Here is a 19,333-nt window from a genome sequence, read left to right as displayed (position 1 = left end):
AATATCCCATTCGGAAAAAATACGAAAAAAGCTTAAAACTATTCAAAAACTAGAAGGAAAGAAAAAATATATAAAATTACTAAAATGTTAATGCTTCTATGAATGTTTGACTAAATAAATTGATTAATCGACTAATCATTTCAGCTGTCCTTGTATAAAATATTGAGAGTTAGTTTTTGTAACAAGACATACATATTGCTCTCATGTTTTTTTTTTTTTAATGCAAAATAATTTGTAAAGTGACTATTAACTAAAGATTTCAGATAAATCTAGCAAAGTAATGGAGTTGTGGAGTAATAGTATAAGTGGGATGAAAAGACTCAAGTTAAGTACCTGCAATTTGTACTAAAATACAGGCCACTTCAGCACTTGTACTTAGTTGCATCCCATCACTGCACCAAGCAGAACTAGGATGTAACGCTATATCGGTGACTAACCTATATTTTCCAAAAGCACCAAACAACACCTCGTGTTTTGCTAAAAGCCGCCCTCAAGCTTTGATTAAATATTACCTCCTGGTCCGTTTGACAGGTTCACAGCAAAATGGAGCCACATTTCCTCGTTGAAACCGACCAGTGAGGTGGAAAAGGGGAAAAAAAACAGGCCTCTGGAAGTTTGTCCCGCAGCCAAGCACCAGTCATAACAACAGCGTCCTCGCCCATCCCCCACTACACCCCATTTCTGCCTGCCTGGTCATCACTAGCCATGGATTAATGACACCCCACCCCCTATCCTCTGCTCAGTCATTCAGACTGGGAAAGTCAACAACAAGCTTACATCATCATTGCAATCTGTGTTTTACACAGATTTTTTTTTACTGTATATATAATCCATAATCATATTAATTTCTGCAATATTCCAAACGAAGAATATAGCCTGAGCATATGCACGGCGTGATAATTTCGAAGTGAGATTTAGATTCTCGACTGTTGCACCCTTTATTTCTATTCATGTGTGTATGCACCAAACGCCAAAGCAAATTCCTTTTGAGTGAAAACTTGGCAAAACACCTTCTGGTTATGAAATATAGAATGCTCATTTTGAAAAATATGGGCTGACCTTCAAATTTCAGTGTATCTTGTATCACAGTGTACCATGTTTGGCTGTGATTAGTGAATGTCCCCATTTGAGTGGCTGCACTGCCTCAATCTTTTCCTATGTGAGATGATGACATAGCATGAAATGTGGTATTTGGGGCCATTAACCCCTTCGGAAGCTTAGGAAATTTGCTTGAGTTCTTTCAAAAACATACAAAGAGGGCAATGAGAAACAAAAGAAGAAATGCCCAAAATTATGCAATAAATTAATTAAGTAAAAAGTACAAGGAAATAACCTGAAAATGTGTCAAATAAATAAATAATGTTTTTTTTAAACAGCAAGGCAAACAAGATTTGGAGAAAGTGCTTACAATTATAATGATTATGCTAAACATATTTTAATCTCTTTTCCCTTCACTCTCTCTCTTTCTCTCTCTCTCTCTCTACACACACACACACACACACACACACACACACACATATATATACATATTCCCTATTGAAATAATCATTACAATTTTATTAAAAAAATAATGTTGTATCACTACTAATTTCTCGCAGTTTGTGGAACATTAATTACCAAGTTGCACATTGGCTTTCCCCCAATTTTTTGAAAGAAATCACAACAATTTGCTCAGGTTTCAAAGGATTAAATACTTGTCGAAGACATATGAAAGCAGCACAAGACAAATGATGCTGCCCCAGGTTTTAAAGGGTTAAATCACAACAGCCGGCAAGTGTGCAGCATATTCAGTACATAGTTTGTGGAAATGTTACCACAAATGTAATAATCCCTGCTAGGAATCGTAGCTGCCATAACAACATTCTGTCTTCATTTCTCATACTCTGTGCATCCTGACAAACAAAGAACAACCACAATGTTGTGAGGCAAATGATGTAGCACTGCAGAAATTGCTTGGCATCGGTTGAGTAAGTATTGCATTTGCATACAATCAGATGTGTAGCCTATCTGATTAACTGTGTTGTTGAGTGATAGGTTTGGCTGTGGCAGACACTGTACGCTGCTGCAGTCCACTGATATTTTTCTTTGCTACCTCTCAGCCTCTGAGCTGTTTGATCCTCCCACTCAATTATATCAGTGCTCATCTGGCCCTTTGTCAACATCCTTGCAACTTGTCTACCAGAGGCCTCCCTGTCTAATATCTTGTGCCACACAGTCACCAATATGGTCAAGCCAAGGCGAAGATTTCGAGGGGAATGCAGGGGAAATTTCACTCTCAATACTTAAATCATGTGCATTTTCCCCTCCCCCCACAGTAAAACATGAAACAAGCAAAGGACTTTTATTTTTGACAAAATACATGTTTACACAATAAATTGATGCAGGAACTACACAAATTAGTGCATAAAAAATCACCAGAAGGCAGGAAATTAAGTGTCTGATGCTCAAAATGTGCTGGCAGAGGACCCCCCTTTCATATTTAATATGGTTGGGGGATCTGGATCTTACATGGCATTATCATTTCTTTACACAGAGGAACACTAAGAGGACACTACTACTCATATCAAAAACCCAGTGATAGGGGATACTTGCACAAAATCCTGCAGAACAGGTTTCAGTTTCAGTGCTGCTTGCGTCTATTACTTCATTTACGGGTGATTTCCCACACTCTGCCTATGGCCTCTTTCTCTACAAGCCAGGAGAAACAGAAATATGTGCTCCATCACTCCCACTGTGCGAGGGTGTTTTGGCTGCCAGTGAAGAAATGTGAAGCAAATTCCTCCTCTCCGATGCCAAGCTTTACGCAATATATGATTCACTCGACGGGTGAATATTGTGAATTGACTGACCTCTTCTCTGACTGTAAATCCTACTCATCCTTTTTTTTACATACAATACAAGCACACACAGTAAAATGATGTAAAAAAATACATATAATTGTAAAAAAATCTCATTACTACATTCTAAATTCTGTTTGTGCCAACATAGTGCAGTAGTTCTCCATACGGTGAGATTAGCAGTTTCCCTCCATAAATGTGAGACTGGAAGGAATACAGCAGTATGGTATCTGTGTGGGGGCGGGGAACTAATCTGCAGGACAATAACACGAGGTTGCTATGTGAGCACAGCGGCAACACTGAAAAATATGTGCTGGACCTGTTGGCATTGTGTAATTGCTTGGATACTGCCACACACGTGGCAGAAAGCTTTAACAACTGCCTTAGCAACAACAGTATTGCTTTTTCATTTTTGTATAAAGAAGAAACAAAATGAACAGCAGATTAGTAGCTACATCTAAGAAAAGGATAAATCGGGTAAGCTGTTCATCTTTTTAAAAATAAGACAGAAAAGATATCAAGCTATGATATGAGCAGGTTTTTTTTAAACTTGAAAACTCTTTAAAATCCCTTGTTACAAGTACAATAAGATATGATACAATACCATATGTATGATACCATACCATACCATAAGATGTGATATGATATGATGTGATATGATGAGATGCGATACAATCTGATACAATGCTATATGATATATGATATGATACCATGATACGATACAATATGATAAGATGTGAAATGATACAATACGATGCTATATGATATATAGATATATATATATATATATATATATATATATATATATATATATATATATAGATATAGATATATATAGATATAGATATAGATATAGATATATAGATACGATACGATACGATACGATACGATATATGATATATGATATGATATGATATGATATGATATGATATGATATGATACCATATGTTATGATATGATACGACAATACAATATCATGTGATATGACACGATGTGATAACAGACTTTAAAGATGCTTCATTGTTAAGATTGTGAGTTTTCATGGAATGTTTTTGCTGTGGCAGTGTAGCGAATTTTGATGTTTCTACATGACACAACCCAGCTGGCTGCCAATATTGTTGATATTTGGTTGAGTTTAGATTGTGATGTTTAAAAATAAAAAATAAAAAATGTTAAAAAATAATGTTAGGACAACATGTGATGTGAAAGTTGATTTGATGTAAAATACTAATGAGATGCTGTTGATATTTTGTTGGTTTTTTGTCCTCAAGTCACCAAAAACCAAATTCTTCCAAACGTCTTGTGCCAACACCATCTTGATAGATAGATAGATAGATACTATCCTGAGAGAAATTCAAGCAGTCAGCTGTTCACATTCATAAAAACAATAAAAACACAATAACGTAAAACCAAACTCAAAATCTGCATAACGTTATAATGTTATATCTACACAACATGAAATTCTAACATCATTAGACATTTTAAATATTGTGAACTCAGTTTTCATTCCAACAGAAATCTACTGTCTGCCGGACATTTGAACGCATCGTCTTTCTGATGTCATATTGCCATCCGATGCCAACTGGCAAGAAGCTGTTGTAACTTGACTTTCATCATCCAGTCTGGATAAGTGAACATGCAGAGGATAGGAAATCTGACAAGCTGATGATTTGTGTTTTCTTTATTTGCAGTTACAAATGTTGGTAATTTCTTAAAATAAACGCCCCCATCACGAGATACATTGATGATATTGATGAGTTTTTAATCCACTGATGATGAAAAATATGCACATTGAAGAGTCCCAACCTTAAGACTGGGGTTTACTGTATTACTTATTACAACAGAGGGATGAACAGCAGCACAGGTGACACTCCACTCAATCACCTCACAAACAAATAACACTCCTTGTGTCTAAGCCACATGCTGTTTGTTAAATAATAGCACTCAAATATAGGGCCAGAACAACATGACCTAATAGCTGTTACACAACAGAGCCCACCGCACATGCATCATTAACAAGATGAATTATGTCTGTGAGAGAGTGAGAGACAGAAAATGAGGAAAAGGGAGCAGGAGAAGGGACTGCAGCTCAGCTCCACTGCCTGCTCAGCAAGAGCTATTTTTAGATCCGAGGAAACAAAGAAGCAGAATCGCCTTTCATCCCCCGTAACTGTGTTGTTTCACCTCCAAATTTAGTACTCAAAGACAGTCTGCACCTCTTTGTAGCTATGTTTAGGCCCAACCTCAAATAAATTTGAAGGCCTCTCTGTCTGCAACTGAGTCTTTTTTTCTTATCCTGCTATATTTCTGCACGTGTTTTCCTGTTGTCTCACCGGATGTTAAAAAGGGGCTGTTATTTTTTCAAGGCTAAATGTAAGACTGGGGTATAATTAGAGGGGAAAGCATCTGAGCAAAGAGGCAGGTGAGAGCTCTGGAGTTCTTCAGGGAGATTGTCTTGTATTGTACTGTCCTCTCTGGCCAGCATTAGATGAGGCTCGGAGGAGGCAGTGCGTGTAAAGAGGTAAACAGTGCACACTTCAAGCTGAATCTCATGCTGCTGCTATAAGGGACTCTCATAATCACATGCACCAACAGGGATGAGTAAAGACTGCAGATAAGAGGGTAAAGACTGCAGATAAGAGGGCTCATCCATCTACAGAGACTGCGCACCTATTGTTTTCAGTCAAGAGCATGCAACAGCTAGTATGTCTGTGACACTCAATTTAAAGCCTGGACGAGCCCAGTATGGCATGATAGGGTGCAGGGTGGCCAGCAGATCATTTTATAATTCACAATAAAAACAAATTAATTCATACTTGGAATTTCTTTTTGTACTTTGAATGCCAACAAGGTACCAGATGGCATACATTTTTTTTACATTTATAACCAGCATAATAACCAAACTGGCCTTGATTAAGGTATTTGTTCACAATTATAAATCATATTTCACACATTTGCACCTGTCATTTTGCCAAAATAAAAGCATCATCATTCCATGTTATCTGCTTGGTAATGAATCAAAGAGGGACACCCCCTACTTTATCTTTCTCCAGTTTCTGAGGCTGCAGAGACACCTTGTGGTAAGACATGACTATATTTCCGTGTCAGTCCCTGAAGCTGTGGCCTCAGAGTTGCCTATACATACAGAACATTTGTAACATGGACAGGCAGAGATGTTTGAAATAACCGCTCCTGAATTCCTCTGTGGATGTACAGCAGTGCCTGCAACAAACATAGGGACAGGCCCACAGTCCAGCCTGCATTGTGCTGGACAGACTCATTTTAAGCATGACGACATTGTGCGGGGAACTCATGTTACTCACACAGGTATGGCAGGCATTCTGTTCACTTGGGGAAAGAGTTTAAATAAGAGGTAGCCAGCTGCTGTCCCTGGGAGAGACCACGTTGGAGAGCCACTGCTGACAGTTGTAGCCCAAAGTCTGGATTATCATAACAACACTGCGACAAGAGGTAGGATCTTACAGATTATACATAATTACCACTGCTGTTTCAGCTCAGCGCACACTAGACACACACAAAAGCTGGGGCTTACTGTAATTTAGATGTGCAAAGACAAGAGATTATTACAGGCACCACAGAGAAACACTGAGACTGAATGTGCTCAAAAAAGATCCAGCCCACAACAGAAGGTCAACACACAGCACGGAGCTAAGAGCACAAAAGAGTTTTAGTCTGAGACATGTGAAATGGATCCATGAGGACTCAGACTGAGCTGCAGTGTGGGCTTTTTAAATTGATCTGCAGTGTGAGATCTTTTTTATCGAGAGCATTGATGAATTTTAATCGGGTGATAATGATGGCTGTTTTTCACCTCAGTGTTCAAGAAGCAACAAGACAATAAAATACTGCAAAATACGCATAAATCAATCAGAAATGGATGACTGGATTTTCACATTGTGTAAAATAATATGAATTGTGTCGACAATATGCTTGAGATATGCAGTGTATAAAGCCAAGCACTACTCACACTGTCTAGTTGGCTTGCCAGTGAGTGCACGCAAGGGTGTAGGTTTTGTTTCAACACTGGGGAGGACACATATGGAATGGGAGGTTTGGGGCCCTCTGCCAGAAAATTCAGAGCGTCAAACACGTAATTTCTTGCATTCGAGGGAATTTTTCCACACCAGTTTGTGTCTTTTCTGCATCAGTTTGTGGTGTCTTTAATTTTCATCTGCAAAGAGACTAAGAGACAAAAGAGACTGTAATGACTATAAAAAGACTAAAAACAACCACAAGGTGACACATTAAGACCACAAAAAGATGCAGAGGGACTGCAGAGAGACATAAAATAACTACACAAAATTACAAAGAGAAAAAAATGTCTACCCCCCCCCACCCCCATAGACACTAAATTATCTAAAGAATCGCATTTGATTACAAAAGACACACACAAGAAAAAAACACAAGGAGAAACAATGTGTTGACAAAGCGAAACAAAATAGCCAAAAATCTCCAAACAAATAAACTCAAAGAGACACAAAATTCCCTCAACTACAAAAAGACACATAACAACCAGAAGGAGACACAAATGACTTAGAGACACAAAATCCCCCAAAACATAACAGCTATAAAGTCTCCGTGTCTTGTTCCTATGTAGAAGAGGAGGTGGGGCCGTTTCTATATCTGTGCCCCAGGGGCCAATGTCTTATAATCCGCCCCTGCCTATGTGTGGACCTCAGGTAAGTGTTTATTGATTTGCCATACCTCTGTGGGGTGCTGTGTAGTGGAGCATGTGACTTTTTAAAGACCCCAAACACTATAGGACAACTGACAGGGAGGCAATAATCACTGGAAGGACAAGGCAAAAAATACATCCTGAGACATTCTTCGTCAAAGAGCGCGTTGATAGCAGGCCGAGCTTCGAATTCCACAGGGCTGTTAATGAAAGTAAACAACTGCTGTACTAAAGCAATATTTGCAGGATCACATCCAAGCCCTCAGGCATTTAGTCTCTATAGGTTACATACACTTTTTTTTCACTTTTATGATGTACATGTAATATGAGCTCAGTAAAATCTAAAGGATGGATCTTTGTGGTCATTTTGTGTGTTTGTAGTCAGATTGTGTCTCTGGCTGTTTTGCTTTGCAGTTAGGGATTGTTTTGTGTCACTGAGATGATGTTCCATTTCTTTTTTTGATTGCTTTTGTGTCATTTCACATTTCTTTGTGGTTATTTTGTGTCTGTCATCAGTTTTTGTCTCTGTGGATGTTCTGCTTCACTTTCTGGCTTTTTTTTTCCTTCTCTGTAATCATATTGTGTCTCTTTATGGCTGTTTTGCATCAAGTGGTGGCTATTTTGTTTCTTTGTACTCAGTTTAAATCTCTATGGTAGTTTTAAATCACTTTTTTTGTCTTTTTGCATCTCTTAAAAGTCGTTTTGCATCTCTTTGTAGTCAGTCTGTGAGGGTGTTTTCCATCTCTTTGTGTTTTTTTTGCATGTGTTGATGGTCATTAGTGTGGTTTCACATTTCTTTGTAATTGTTTTGTGTATTTGTAGCCTGTTTTTGTCTCTTTGTGTTTATTTTGAATCTGTTTGTGGCTGTTTGTATTGTTGTAGTCATCTTGTGTCTCTTTATGGTTCTTTTGCATTACTTTGTGGTTGCTTTGTATCTCTTTGTAGCCAGTTTATCTTTGTTTATGGTTGTTTTGCATAACTTTGTAGTCATTTTTTGTCTCTTCGTGTTTGTTTTGCATAACTTGGTGCTAATTTTGCGTGTCCCTGCAGTTGTGTTGTTTCACATTTTTTAGTATTTGTTTTGTGTCTATGTGGTAGTTTGTGTCTCTCTGTAGTTTTGAGTGTTTGTCGACGTTTTACGCCTTTCTGTATTTGTTTTGCATGTCTTTCAGTTACATTCTGCAGGTAAAGCAGAATTCTCATTTGCTGCCGTTGGTTGAAACACTTCAGTTGGACTTCAATAATTAGTTCACACTGAAGATAAACAGATGTTGTCTGCCCAAGGGCCCTCCGGCCCTGGTAGGCCCATTCAATAATCCATGTATAAGATAACACCTGCTCTACAGTTATGTGATCTACCACATGGCATTTTGGTTTATCACTCATTCAGTCACGTTTTCAGTCTACCAATATGGGAGAGAGGCAGCTGGAAGAAATATGAACCAAGGACACAGCCATAAAGAATATGCAGTGAGGTCGGCTGATTCTATCAGCCTCTGGCTCGGGATATGTAGTTCATTAAACTGATAATAGGAAAATGTGAACAATAAGCTGCTGCTGGAGTAAGCAGTTTCACACTGGTGCTCTCCTCTCCTCAGACACACAAAGACTGTCTCCCTCCAGTGCTTCATGTGGTGACACTGCAGACTCAGTAGCTTTTTGAATAAGCGAGATATGAAGAAGGATGCAAATTCATATAAACAACGTTTTTCAAGCTGGTGACTGTCTATCAGAACCAATTTTCAACATATGACAAGTTTTAAGTTAAATGTTTTTCATTTCAACAATTTCAGACCTCCAGGGGTCTCATGAGCTCCCATGACTCAGGACGAGCTTCTACCCCTCAGGCCACAAGGATACTAATAATGACTCCGCCTTATCCTAAACATTAGCATTTATTTATTATTTTTATTAGATTGAGGACACTGACAACTTCTACATTTCACGAAAAACATTTTTGTTATGAATTCATGTGACCAAAAAAATGAATAGAATCAAATTAAATTTTAAAGCTTTTTTATTGCCTCAAATGGATGAAATTTCTGCCTCTGTCAATTCTGATAATTAGGAAAAATGATAAATGATCTTTGATAAGACCAATCTGAAATGTGGAAAAATATATGCTTTACATTTTGAACTTTTTGTATTTGTTTAAAGGTGTCTTGAAAAGCCCTGCAAGTGCAGGCTAAAAGCCACGAGACTCCCTGTCCAATATATCATCCAGGACAGCGTCACTGTCCATCTTTTGTGAAAGGATTTCTCAGATGGGGCTATGCAGAGGTGTAGTGGTAGATGAAGAGTTTTGATGTGCCATTAGGGAGATGAGTAGGTTACAGATTGGATATACTCTCCTTTATATTCCAACGGCTTTTTGTCTGATAGGTGGGTAAACTGTTAATGGTCAGAAAACGAGGTGGCTATAACTCATATACCTGCATGTACCCACCATTACACCATTGGGGGTAAGAGTACACCAAGGAGAACTTTAGAGTACTGCAAGTGGTACGTGGGATTTTTTTATGTAAAAATATCTCCTTAAATACTTAAACTATAATAAGTTGAATAAAATAAGTTAATGTAAGTTTGATAAACCGCAAAAAAAATGCAATCAAGTCGAAATCTTTCTCTGTATGTTCCTAACAAATATGTTTTGCGCCAGTCAGGGGGTATTGGTTGAAAAATATTAAGAGGGTACACTACTGAAAAGATTTTGAGAACCATTGCCTTATAAGTAATTAGGTAGGAAGTCACTTGCAGCTGTAAGACCAGCCTGTATGAGGCACAGCTACAAATTCACTGCACTCAAAAGCTTTTAAAAGTTGGCACAAGAAGTAAGGCAGTCCCTCTGTGTGTGTCCATGTTTAGCTGAAATCAATACTGTTATGTGTGGAACTTGAGGCACTCAAGTGGCCATATTCAGTGTGTGTTTACAGAGGAGAAAAATTGGAAAGTTGTAAGACAGGCCATAAAACTCATGTAAGTGTGACCCTTTGTTGTGGCTATGCATGTAAAACCACAGGGGACATTTAGAGGAAACCATAAAAGTAAATAACATTTATTTAAATAACATTACGGTTTACTTCAGATTTCCACTCGAGGGTTGTCTCTCAGCAACGTTTCCCTGAAGGAGCTGGGAATGTAGTACAATGAGGAAATTACTCATCTAAGAGGAACTTGTTGGCTGGTTTTCTAACTATTCTGCTTCTTGTTCTGTGGAAAGGTTGAGCCTGCTCACTGTATTGTTAGATAACTGGGAAATGGCTGCAAAATGTCTAAAATATAAAATCTGATCTGTTCTGCATCTGACAGGGAGTCAACAAACAATATCATCTGACTGTTGGTTTCCGCTTTATTGATAAGTACTGCTTTTTCAGTCATAACTTGTGATGGAGCACACTTTTTAAAGGGCAACTACGCCCATTTTCAAAATTCATTCAGTTATTCCTGTGGTGTAAGACAGCCCAAATATTTAAGTAAACATGAACATCTCTCTCGCAAATCTAAAACCAAAAAAATTACTTTATAGAGTGATAAAATATAAAAGAAATCTATGTTTATTTTATTATACTTTTTCTGTGACATAATTTTAAATATATAATTCAAATTACTATGAATATAATTTTCTGGATTTTTTCCCCCTATTTTTTGTATATTTTTCTCATCTACCTCCACTGTTTTTTTAAAACAAGTTTTAAGGTAATTTCCCTTTTTTCTTTTAGTTATTTCTTACAATGTGTGGAACATTTTTTTCAAATTTGGCCTTTGCCTTTTTTCTCCATGTTTTTGAATGACATCAAACCAATTTGCTTAGATTTCGAAGGTTTAAATACTTGTGCAGGCGTCTGAATGCAGCAAATGAAAACTGATGTCTATCCAGGTTTCAAAGGATTAATATATAAGCATGTGACCACACAGGACTAATAGTGTGGCCTTGTAAATAAATTTGTTCTAAATTGTGTTTTGGAATAAATGCTTGGCAATCTCAAGAGTGGGTTTGCATTGACCCTCACCTTACTGTAAACCCTTTGGAGACAAACAACAAATAACTCATAATGTCTCACTTGCCCATTAATTTTCATCTGAAAATAAATGTCATTTATGGATCCAAAGCTGCATGTGTAGCATTGAATTCTTTGTTTTCTGACCAGCACAGAGCGAGAGGAGGCACATGCAAGGCGTTGTTGTTGTTGCACCGAGAGACGACCCAATGACTTTGTGTTGACAGCAGAAGTGTGCAGGATACAGCAGGTAGGTTTTTCACAAGCGCTTCATCAGCATTAACACCTTTCATCTGTGGCTATCTGTCACCTTGTTTACCCTTTGTAGCGTTTCTTTGTGTTTGAAATGAGATGTTTACCTGGTGGAGACCACTATAACAGGCCTGCTTCCTGTCTCAACGCTGCATAATACTCTCATAATCAGGGACTGCTGTTTGCAGGGCGATCAGAACACGTTTATATACAATAATTATTTTGTGCAAAGCTGGATATATTTACAAAAGTGGTTAGTCTGACAGCAGCTATGCACCAAAGGTAAAGTGTGATTTCTTACATATTTGCTTTGTAACAGTGACTTGGGATTTCTGCTTTACTGATCCTGGCTGTGAAAGTGTCTGTTAGTGCTTCGGGACGGCTAAACATGGCAACAAACTGGTTATAATTCACAGGTCTTTTCAGCAATCCTTCCGTTCCACCTCAGCAAGCAAAGGAGGACGTGGATCATCAGGAAAGATGTTTTTTGTGGCGGGGGCCAAAAATGCATCAGGAGCAAGCAGAGGAAATGAAAGGAGGTAACAGATTCACACCAACTCAGGCTTAAAAATTGACTTAAATTGCAAAGTGGAAAAAGGGGGCATCTATGGCTCAGGGAGAAACATTTAACTTTAATGCTCTTGGATTTTTTTGTGCCAAAATATTTGCACAGTAGCTTTAAAAATAGCTACAATAATCTCTTCTCATTTTCCTCATCATTAGGTCAATCTACCAGAAATTTCGTGAGGTAGATATATTGGACAAGAAGAAGACAGTGACAGCTCTAAAGGCCGGTGAAGATCGTGCCATCCTCCTGGGACTGGGAATGATCCTGTCCTCAGTCATGATGTACTTTGTCCTGGGGATCACTTTATTACGCTCCTATGCAGACAGGTACAGGCCTGTTGTTGAATTGTCTTTTTTACACATCCTACAACGGTGTAAGCTAATATTTCTTTCAGAAACATGTTTTATTCATCTGATGTCCTTGTTGACAGACTGCTCTCAGTGCTCTCTCAACCTGAAAATTGCAAAAATGAATACTTTATGAAACCCGATTTTCAGGAACAAATTATACCTTTCATACCATGAGATCCCCCGCAATGTTTTTTGCTTCTTTTTTTTTTTGCATTAAATTGGATCTTCATTTAAATGTCAACACAGTGTGTGGACAGAGGAGGGTGTGTGTGTTGTGCTCAACTCCACGGTCACAGCAGACATGAACTGTTCCTACAACTGTGGGTCAGACTGCTGGAGAGTCTCCAAATACCCCTGTCTGCAGGTCTACGTGAGCATCAATAACACGGGCCGTGTCAGCCGCTTATCTCACAATGAGGAGACCCAGGACACCAGCTCTGAAGTGAGTACAGTGCCAGGGGGAAAATACTGAGAATTACTGAACCGTTTCAAATGTTGACAACTGCGGTTGGCCTGACTGTAGACTCACTCTGCTCAGAATTCAGAAAATGTTAAGTCAATAACAGTATTTTTCCCTGGTCAATTTGAATGATGATACATGAAGAGCAATTTCTTTAATATCACGAAAATACAGGAGAACTTCATACAGGAGAATTTCACCCCACAAATGACCATTTGTATATCAAGTAACCACACTGCGTTACACTGAATTTGTGAAGAAAACAGTTTTTCTCACATTCCTCACCAGCGAATGAGGAATCCAAAAACAAAGAAGATAAATGATGAATTGAAGTCATAGCGGTCCGCATTTAACAACAACAAAACTACATAAAAACACGTGTTTACAAACTCTCACACAGCTTCTGCAGTATAAAGCCTAATCCACAGGGATGGGGTTTTTCCGTTTTTTGTGTTCCAAAAAATCCTGTCCATGTTATTATAAAAAATAAATGTCCAAATGAAAATGCAAAACTCAATAAAGGAGAGCATGCCAAACCATCAGGCTGCAATATAACCCTAAAGCCATGCAAAGAAAAAACATTCGCCTAAACAGAAGCCTGAAAAAAGATACAACCAGAAGATTACCTGTAGCAGTGACCTCTGCAGCTTATTCTGATGCCTTAGTTCTTCACTCTAGTGGGAGAGTTACTGTGCATTTATATGTAAACATGCTAAAAGATGATAAAAGTATTTTGCAGACTGTTTTTCTAGGTTAAAAAAAATCATATTTTAAACAATAGACAAAATAATATATAAAGCTTTTCTAAAACTTTCTGTTAATTTCAAACCATTTCCAGGCCTGGAAAACAGTTTTTATAATTTCAGAACATTTCAAGGAATTTCATGACCGTGAGAACCCTGTTGATGGTAAAAACTATGATGAAATATATGTTTTGTTTTTGCTAACATATTAACACAGCTAGACAGCTGTCTGTCAGCAAAGCCAATAGAAAACAAAATAAAAGGCAAGACATTTGCATCACAAAACATTTAAATTTAACTAGGGATGCAAGATATTGGATATTTTGCCGATATCTGATATGCCGATACATAACATCTCATTTGGTCGATAACCGATATCGATATATTTATTTCCTATCTAATTTTAGTGATCATCAAGTTTCTTCTTTAGTGGAATTAACATCATATTATGCATGCTCTTATAATGATGGCCCACCAACAGATGGAAATATAAAGCTTTTCAGTGTATGAAATATTTATCAATTGTGTAAATAATAAAAATGCCTTAGCATAGGGTTGACTTTTTGTGTATGTTCACGTTATCAATTAAAAAAAGAAAAATATACCGGTTTGTGATATCAACAGAAATCACCATGTTGGCTGATTCCAATATGTCATTTTAAAGCCAATATCTGCCGATACTGATGACATGCCGATATCATCGTTCATCCCTAAATGTATATTTATTATTGATAGATCTTTGTAATATGGTGCTAATGCTCAAACTGAGTCAATGAAGCATTGGACCAAAATGAAAGGCCTTTTGTACTTTCATCATTTTATGTTTTTTTTCCTTTCACTCTCTCTTAAAATTAAGTAAGTTAGCAGTTAATGGGTGTCGGGCTGTCACAAGAAAAATCAACCAAAATCCCTGATTGTTATTAAAATGGTCATTTGGGAGTTGAAGTATTAGCATCAAAAGTATGACCAACTGATCGCCCTTTAATCCTGTCCTTACAGTGTTTCTACGTGCCCAGGTGCCAAAAGGACAGCGTGGCCATGCATGTCATGATTATGAACATCTCTGAGCGCCTGAAAGTGAACCAGCAAGTGCCCTGTTACTACGACCCCCACGAGCAGCAGGAGAGCGTTCTCCTGACGCGGCTGTACGACCACAGCGTCGTCTTCCACTCGCTGCTGTGGCCCTCCTGCATGCTCACTGGAGGGGCCCTAATTATCGTCATGGTGAAGCTCACACAGTACCTCTCTAGACTGTGCGAACAGATAGGGAAGATCAAGAGGTGAAATGCGTGCAGCAGCTGTCAGAGCCAAGCATATGGTGGTTCGGTGATGGGTATCTGACATGAAAGAGACTGTTTCAACCAAGTGACCTTGCTGTGACCTCATGCAAACTTTCCTCTTCGGTTAAGACATTTGAAACAGCTGACTTTCTCTCGGGATCGAGGATGTGACTGTTTAAAAAAGTGAACTCAATGTCCCAAGGCAGAAACGGTCTGACATGTAAATAGGGAAAGCTATGACTGATTTTTGCATGGTGTTAAAACACTGAAAAATGTTCAATGGTTACGAGTTTGTTTCACTAACAGTAAAAAAAATAATAGACATGACAATACCAACGTTTATTTAAACTGACGGGAGAAAACGCCGCTGTCTGTTCAAAAATGTCCTCTGTATATGGCTGTTAATGTTGAGGAATGGTGAGAGCTTTCTCAAACTTTGCTCTGTTTTGATGATCATGTATGTTTGTTTCCTGAAACAATTATATGTTCTCATTTGATATCCACACTCTTGGTGACCAAATAATAAACGGAGGTCTCTCACAAAGAAATGCCTTTCATTAATGAAAATAAGGTGTACATGGGTGTGACGTGCTGTTTTAATGTCCAAAGCCCTTTCTGAAGTGAAAATAAGGCAAATGTTCATTAAAAACCCATTTATTGAATGTATTAATCACTGCTCATCAATTTATATAAAAATCTTTAAAGGTGATTACAACGTTCAAGATTTATTAGACATTATAGTTACAAAAAAGTCATGCCAGATAACTGTGTGGACCTCAAGGTTAAATTACATAAAGCTACATTAAGTGTTAAAATCAAATAAAGCCAAACATTTCTGCCACGGCATTATTTTATGAGAAGTGCCAACCATAAATTTAATTTATTACAAAAAAATGATATCCAGTTGGTTGTTTTTAATATCACAAAGAAATATTACATCCAGTTTATTGTTATGCATTAAAGCATTCTGTCAAAAAACTGGCAGTCAACCAATGTCATTCAGTACAGTAAGCAATTTTATGGAGCAATTTATTTTGAAATGTTATCAGGCAGGATATTATACAATCAGGACGACCTTGAAAGATCCCCAAACATTGGTGAAATGTAATTAAGGCTCACAATTCATACTTTAGGCTAACTGGTACACTATAGAGTTAAATCCTATGTCATTTGAGATAACGCCAAAAAAATGTATAGAATGCTGATTTTCTGCAAATACATTTATTTAATACGAACTTGTGTACTTGGAAGTTAAAGTTAAAGATTGCAGATTTCTACAGGTAGCCAAAGCAACTGCCTAATTTAGGTTGAAACTGAGTTTTGTCATACTTGAAAACAATTTTGTCATACCGGATATATAACCTGCTTTTTGATTGTGATGATGTTGGAAAAACTATTTTTAAAATTTAGCTTGCCAAACCACAATTAACATATAAAGGTGAAGCTTTTACAACGCTTTTCACAATCTTTAAAAATCAAAGTCATTGAGATGTTATAACACAATGTATACTTGCTTATATTTTTCTAGGAAAAACTTGCCTCAGCATACCATGCAGAGTTTACCTCCAGGATATTTCACATATAAAAACAGCAGATGAATGTGTTTTAATGTAGTGATACAAACCAAATTATATGGTGGTTTTGCTGTATGACTCTTTGTGGTCACACACTGAGGCCCTAGAACAGACATAAAAGATCATCTCCTCAGGATATTTGTGCACTAGAAAGCATAGAAGACACATACAAACTTCTAGCAAGACTACAGAATGTCCTTACATTGTTTATTTTGAAGATTAAGATTTTGAAGAAGAAGAGTTTTAAATGTTTTCATCTGCATCAAAACACACATACAGTAGGACCTAATTTTTGTAGAATATAACTGTTCTATGCCTACATGACTGTGTTTGTGCACTTCAACTTAGGACCATGACCACTAAGCACTGGGCCAATGGCATATGTTTTGTGTCAATACTGAGGCGGGGGCATATGTCACCTAGGATATGGGGGTCCTCTGCTAGAAAATTTTGAGCATCATCAGTTAATTTCTTGCTTTTTTGCGTATCTTTATACACCAGTATGTAAATATATGGTGTACATATATTTAATTGAGTTTAAAAACGCCAGTGCCCCCTGAACTCTAGACCTATGTAATGGAAATTAAAGGGAAACTACACCCAATTTTAATTTTGGTTTAAGACAGACCAAAAACCACAAGTTAGCATAAGTAACTCTCTCCCAAAATTTCAAGACTATAGAGTGCTTAAATTCACATTTGTAATATCCTGGTGTATAAAGTCTGGAGCTGCTCCACAGACAATGAATTCAGAAAGATGTTACAGATGACACTGAGAGCACCCAGAGGACTGTTCTGAGTATGTGGGTCCATTTTCTGCTCCAGGAGAACACTCCAATAAAATAAAGCTCATTTTAGGATAAAAAAAGAAAACAAATATCCTGCGGGTCTACAAAATCAGTCTCACATTTACTGTCTGTGAAGCAGCTCCAGACTTTATACCTTATGACATCCCAAGTTCAAGACTTACTTCCTTTTTTTTGTTGTTGTTTTTGCCTTTAGAGAGAAGCTCATGTTCACAAATGTTGATTGAACTTTCCTAGATCATGGAAGTAATATACTGAAGTTCTCGATTTAGGCCAGGCATGTCCAGAGTCCAGCCTGGAGGCCAAATGTGGCCCTTGGGCCAAATTTAAATGGGCTTCAGCTTGTTGTTCAGAATACTATATGTGGCCCCACACATTATTGGTTTGCATTTTTTCCTTTTACCCCTTTTACCGATGGTAGGACTGTCACAGAGTTTATGCACCGAGTAGGAACTGCACAGGCAGAGCTAATGTGTTTTTATAAACAGACAACAAACAAGAGAAAAAAAAGTAACCTAATAGCAGACATTTCCTGCTAGAGAGAAGACATGGCCACAGCAAAGTAGGGGTGTAAGAAAATATTGATAAACTTAAGTATCACTATTGTATGTTTAGTGACACAGTGTGTTTGAGGATCAATACAGGATCTATTTATTAATGAATAAGTTACACACGTTGTGTTTAAACCCCTGACTGCTAGACAGTAGTGCTGTCACATGACTCTGCAAATGCATCCTAAAAATATACTCCTAATGTGGTACGGGGCTATGATAAATACAGATCCTACTGTTGTGATTGCAATAATAAAGTAAACACTTTCTACTCAAGTGTTATGCATGTGATGGAGTGGTCTTTGTATGACTATGAATTTTCAGGCCACATTGAGGAAAAAAATTTTTCAGACTTTGACAGTTGTTGCAGTTTTATGAGGAATAAAATCTGCAATTTTGTGACAATAAAGTTGTAATATTACAAGAATAAATTCCTAATTTTATGAGAATAAAGTCGTAATTTTACGAGAAAAAAAGTTGTAATTTTATGACAATAAAGTTGTAATTTATTAGGGGAAATTATATTACGGAAAACACAGTTTCCCTACTAACATTTAGAAATAGAAGGCTGCGTGTGCTCTCGCCCGTTTTTTTTAGTTTGCTGGCAAAATGTTTATATTCGTAAGATAATGTCCCCTTTCTTGTAAAATAATGACTTTATTATTGCAAAATGACAAATTTAAACTCGTATTATACAACTTAACTCTCATAAAATTCTGATTTTTTTTTTTAAAATCTTGACTTCATTCTTATAATATTACAAGTTTATTATCGACATTATGGCTTTATTCTCGTTATATTATGACTTTATTCCAAAAATCTAACTTTTTTTTTCTTTCACATGGCCCTGATCCTCTGTCGAACCTTTATGATAGTTTTCCTTAAAATTTTATTTATACAATACCACAGTATACTATCCTGCCTTCACTATTACAATATATCCTGAAATAATAATTAGTAACCTGTGTTGTGGTATGTATTGTATCACCAGATTCTTGCCAATACACAGCCTCACAGCGAAGAAGTGTAAAGTCGACAGCCAATGCTTTTCGCTGAACGATGAAATTGTTGTGTTTATCTCATTTGTATGGTATTTTCCATCATAATCCAGCCCACATTCAAAAAAGTTTCAACACCCCTGCCTTGGCCTATAACTTCCAACTAAATTCCATGGAAATATTACGTGGGTTTTGAAGTTACTCAATAACAAGTAGGGAAA

General features: G+C 37.3%; 2 protein-coding genes across 2 annotated transcripts in view; one reads left to right on the top strand and one right to left on the bottom strand.

Moving 5' to 3' along the window:
- The window catches only part of LOC121951441 (TBL1X/Y related 1b), a 33,848-nt gene extending 33,260 nt beyond the window's left edge, over window positions 1-588 (bottom strand). Inside the window, exon 1 of the mRNA XM_088085205.1 lies at window positions 513-588. The gene's annotated coding sequence lies outside the window, so the exon portion shown is untranslated. The remainder of the gene's footprint in view (window positions 1-512) is intronic.
- Window positions 589-11,595: 11,007 nt separating this feature from the next.
- Window positions 11,596-15,697, top strand: kcnmb2a (potassium large conductance calcium-activated channel, subfamily M, beta member 2a). Its single transcript, XM_042496967.2, has 5 exons — window positions 11,596-11,781; window positions 12,200-12,322; window positions 12,507-12,677; window positions 12,948-13,143; window positions 14,904-15,697. The coding sequence occupies exons 2-5, from the start codon at window positions 12,264-12,266 to the stop codon at window positions 15,186-15,188; spliced, it is 711 nt and encodes a 236-aa protein (XP_042352901.1). The 5' UTR covers window positions 11,596-11,781; window positions 12,200-12,263; the 3' UTR covers window positions 15,189-15,697.
- The last annotated feature ends 3,636 nt before the right edge of the window (window positions 15,698-19,333 follow it).

This window comes from Plectropomus leopardus, chromosome 12 (genome assembly GCF_026936395.1).
Source record: "Plectropomus leopardus strain MGB_pleo_1.0 chromosome 12, ASM2693639v1, whole genome shotgun sequence".
Taxonomy (NCBI): Eukaryota; Metazoa; Chordata; class Actinopteri; order Perciformes; family Serranidae; genus Plectropomus; species Plectropomus leopardus.
The sequence above is the reverse complement of the archived record's forward strand: the minus strand, read 5'-3'. Positions and strand labels throughout refer to the sequence as shown.